The following is a 4,836-nucleotide window of genomic DNA, read 5'->3' as shown; positions in this document are numbered from 1 at the left end:
AGTCCAACATGAGGCAACAAGAATTATTACAGACATACCTCCTTTTTCATATAAACAATCCTCACATAAAGAATCTCAAATTGATCATTATCAGAAAGAACTAGAAACTTTCACTTTATTTTCTTTTATTTAAGCAATCTTCTTCCAAGAGAAGCAGAACGTAATATGTACAACGTTATAAATAATCAAAACTACATTCACCAGGGTTCGATTGTCCTATAAAGCCTTCCATCAACTCTTTTAAATCAATATAATCCTGATTAGATACCTATCTATTAATATGTTTGAATAGAAAAGTAAATGTTTTACATACATGGTTGTGACATGCTTGAATAACTTACGAGATGATTTGAGATAATATCATAAATGATCCAGCATGTGAATTAAATATTGTGAATTACCTTTCTGATTATATATTAGATATAAGGGAACATTTGTGCGGTTCTCAAAACCTATCTGGATGAACAAAATCCAAATATTTCAACCCGTTTAGACTTTTATTAAAACCAGTAATCAGTTTAAAGACATCTTCGAGTATCTAACTGCAATACGTCACCATCTCCTGTTTACCTTACTTCAATACGTCACTATCTCCTGTTCTACCTTACTTCAGTACGTCACTATCTCCTGTTCTACCTTACTTCAGTACGTCACTATCTCCTGTTCTACCTTACTTCAGTACGTCACTATCTCCTGTTCTACCTTACTTCAGTTCGTCACTATCTCCTGTTCTACCTTACTTCAGTACGTCACTATCTCCTGTTCTACCTTACTTCAGGACGTCACTATTTATATGTACCTAATTTGATGAAAGTGTTTGAAATTGTAAATATGTTATATCTCCTGTTCTACCTTACTTCAGGACGTCACTGTTTATATGTACCTAATTTGATGAAAGTGTTTGAAATTGTAAATATGATATATCTCCTGTTCTACCTTACTTCAGGACGTCACTATTTATATGTACCTAATTTGATGAAAGTGTTTGAAATTGTAAATATGTTATATCTCTATGGGCTGTTACTTTACAATTTCTTAGACTGAATAAATAAAAAAAATTATATCAAATTATATATGATACAATACCAGCCAGCTAAGGAAGACACCGATGTAAGTCGTCAAGTAGACATATATCACACCATCTAAATCTTTGATATTTAAGAATTAGTGAAAAGCCGATTATGTTAAGGTGACCTTAGTTACTATTTTTTTTGACGATATTAGTATTCAAGTAGTAAACATACACTTGTGTTTATAGTTCTCAACCATTTTATAAATTATATTGGTATCATGTTATAAACAAATGTGACAAAGTAGACAATTCTGAACTGGTGCCCTGCTCTGACCCAGATAAACTTATAACATCGCTCTCAACTCAAAGTGTTTATATTGCGTGGTGAACGGCCCTATATTTACGAGCGACGAAAAGTATTGCTTTTCTCGATGATTCGTCAAAGATAGACTTCCGGTAGGCCAACTTGCTAATATAACATGTATATAGCACGGATTATCTCCCATTATAAATTTTTCACTTTATCAATAATCGAAGATTTGCTGAGAGAAAATTTCTTGTGTGTATTTTGTGATACTGGCTTGGATTGTTACACTTTCCAGACAGGAAATTGAAATACAGATACATGTATTTGTTTGTTGTGTAATGATACCGGGGACTTTGTATGAATTACAAAAGGAAGCCTCTCCCGATGACGTCATCCTCCTCTAAAGAAAATTCTGAAGAACCACAATAGTACCCATTTCCTGAAACTTCTACTACGACCGCTTTACGTCCACCATACGTCACTTCCTGTATCGCTTTGGCCAGGAACTCGGATTTGATATGGCCCCTGAAGGTCCTGGACTGGCCAAGTTTGACGTAACCTTTTTGGTGCAGAAGTGCCATCCTGGCGGTGGTACCGGATCCACACGGGGACCTGTCAAACTGAAAGGAATAGGATGGAATTAGATATTGACGACGGGTTGAAGATTTGCCAACCTCCGTTCATTCTACAAGAAGGTTTTATTGATATTTATGATGTTCTTGACTTCAGCCAAAAGTGGTTATAATTAGCTCGACATAGCCAAGAGATATGCTGCACTATAAAGGTCGTGGTTCAACAAAAACACACGAACAGATCTTACCAGTTTATCCCCATACACACAAACATGTGTTGACGGGATATCTGCCTGTCCATCTTGTCCGTCCGTCACGATGGTTCCATACAGGAAGGCTAAGTCGTCATTGTCCGGATGGCTTAGTTTGAGTTGTGCCTTCAGGGCGTCTGAAAGGAGGTTAATTAATAACATTACTTAATTAAAAGGAACACTTTGCATGTAATACACGACTTATAATTAACTTGTAATCGATAGGAAATATTCCAATGCCGGAGTTTTACATTCTCTATGGAAGAAGGTGAAAAATATTTACATACTTCATGTTCCGATATGATTTGAACTCATGACCTATCTTACAACTCCGGGAGTGGTATTGATAAACATGCATATACCCTATTATATAATACATATTGTATCACGGAGCAATATCGTTTCCACTCGTCATGTGATTACATACATTTTGTAGACTTTGATTACACGCATGGTTAACGATGTTTCAGGCAATGCTGTGAACCTGGCATGTCACAAAGCCAACTGAATGTAATGATACTGTTAGGGTGTCTTGTTTACCTGATCCTGCGTGGTGTTTCACACTGTCTACAGCTCTCTTACCGCTCATAGGGCTATGTCCTTGACGTCCGTGTTTTTTCGCTTTCCTGTTTAAAGATTTCTGTTCCAGGCATTACGTAATTTCTTTTCTTTGAGAGTTTTTTGAGAGAATATTTCTGGTGAACTGTAAACTAATCGCCTCTTTCATTAGAGGATAAATTTGGTCTGATTTATTATTTATAGTTTGTTCACTGCTTTCCGGATGATCTCTTCCGTTATCAATGAAATATTCTTAGTTGTACTTAAAACTTAGAAACTAATAAACCCTATCCCACACTTATCTATAAGTCATTTCTAAATTTATATCAACCATTGTAGAATCGCACATCTATGCAACGTGAGCACAGATGCCAGATGACTTATTTCGTGCAGTTTTCCTATCCTACATATTGCACACATTTTGTAACGTTGTGTGATCCTGCAACTGTATGCTTTATAGCTCCTGGTTACTAATGTACGTGATCTTATGTATCTTTGGTAACGTATGTACTTGTGATCCGCTTCCTTGGTAACACATGTCCATAATAACGCAACACACATCCCTGGTAACACGCATGTCTGATAATATGTGCCCCTAGTAACCCGTGTCCCTCCCTAGCAAAGCATTGCCTGCTTACAGGTGTCCATGACAACACATAGCCTGGTAGCATGTAAACCCGTGAGCTTGTGACATTTGCTTTTTTTTTATACTTCCTTTGTTTGTTTGTTTGTTTGTTTGTTTGTTTTTTTTTTGCGATTTCCTTTTTTATGGAGATCTCCAAAATGTACCTTGTATCTGCCCTGGTGGCACGTATCCCAGGAGAAACTTTACCTGTCGTGGCCGCTGCTGCACGTCTGATTACGTCAGGGGCAACATCCTCCAACCGGAAGCTGTACTGAGAGTCAGGCACTATGGCGTAGAAGGCTCCTCCGTACACGATGTCAACTAAGACACGACCATACTCGGGAATATCCACTGTCATATCTAAACCACAAGGGTACTGATATAAACAAATTGATTGGTTTCGCAATTACAAGAATTTAACAAAGTCATTCTGCAGAAAGTGTTCACTGCCAGTACTCAATCAGCAACCAACATTATCCTTGTACTGCTATACACCAAGTGTGCCAAAACAATTACATCAAACATGTAATATGCTTTGAACAACAATTGCTAGCAAATGTTATCAACATTTCTCCTGTAAATAGCATGCTTCTGAAGTATTTACCTATATATGAATGACCACATTATTACCTGTTGCGAAGACGAAAGCCGGAACACTGTTAAATCGGACATATCCGGTCTTGCCATTCTTATACTCCACGAATGTCTCCACTAATCCACATGGACACTGGATCGTTACTCGAGTTTCCGGACTGGAAAGGTTCCGGATTAGTCCTGAATCTACGGCGTACCGTCCAAGGGAGATAATCGCGTGACCACACATGGTACTGTAGCCTGCATTATGTATAAACATGGCAGCAATGTCTGCGTCTTTATCATCCGGCTCAACCAATACCGCACCAAACATGTCAAGATGGCCGCGTGGTTCTCTCATCAACAACTTCCTGTAATCATCGAGATGTTCCCGGGTGTAGCGGAGTTTTTCAAGTAAAGTGTCCCCCCGAGGAGAGGGAAAGCCGGACTCGATCACCCTCAAGGGTGCTCCGTTCGTATGCATCTCCCTGGTCTTAATGACAACATTATTCGGTATCCTCTCCGCCATTGCTTTCTCGGTATTCTACACTCCTGTATACTTTTCGTGACCAAAGTAAGACGATATCACTGAACCACACATAAATATCAGTTCTTGTCGTATGTATGTTAACCTGACGCTACCTAGAAAGATACATGACATAATGCTGTATAATTTTGTGTGAGAGTAACATAGCCGGGACATTGTTAATTCGGACATATCCGAACTTACCGTCCTTTTACGCCACGAAAGTCTCCACTAGTCCACACGGACACTGGATCGCTCCTCGAGTTTCCGGACGGGAGAGATTCCGGACTAGACCCAAATCTACGGAGTGCCGTCCAAGGGAGATAAACACGTGCTCACACATGGCACTGTTGACTGCGTTATGTATAAACATGGTGACCATAAGTAGTATAGGATTTACTTCTCTCGAGTC

At 38.8% G+C, this 4,836-nt stretch overlaps 1 protein-coding gene across 1 annotated transcript; it reads right to left on the bottom strand.

The window, feature by feature from the left end:
- Positions 1 to 1,681: 1,681 nt before the first annotated feature.
- LOC132551942 (trans-L-3-hydroxyproline dehydratase-like) lies at positions 1,682 to 4,427 on the bottom strand. Its single transcript, XM_060216086.1, has 4 exons — positions 3,956 to 4,427; positions 3,533 to 3,685; positions 2,140 to 2,279; positions 1,682 to 1,939 (listed from the first exon to the last, which is right to left on the bottom strand). The coding sequence occupies exons 1-4, from the start codon at positions 4,425 to 4,427 to the stop codon at positions 1,682 to 1,684; spliced, it is 1,023 nt and encodes a 340-aa protein (XP_060072069.1).
- Between the last annotated feature and the right edge of the window lie 409 nt (positions 4,428 to 4,836).

This window comes from Ylistrum balloti, unplaced genomic scaffold (assembly GCF_031769215.1).
Source record: "Ylistrum balloti isolate Yb309-2 unplaced genomic scaffold, AGI_CSIRO_Ybal_v1 Utg370226, whole genome shotgun sequence".
NCBI classification, from domain to species: Eukaryota; Metazoa; Mollusca; class Bivalvia; order Pectinida; family Pectinidae; genus Ylistrum; species Ylistrum balloti.
This window is presented reverse-complemented; position numbering and strand designations above follow the sequence as displayed.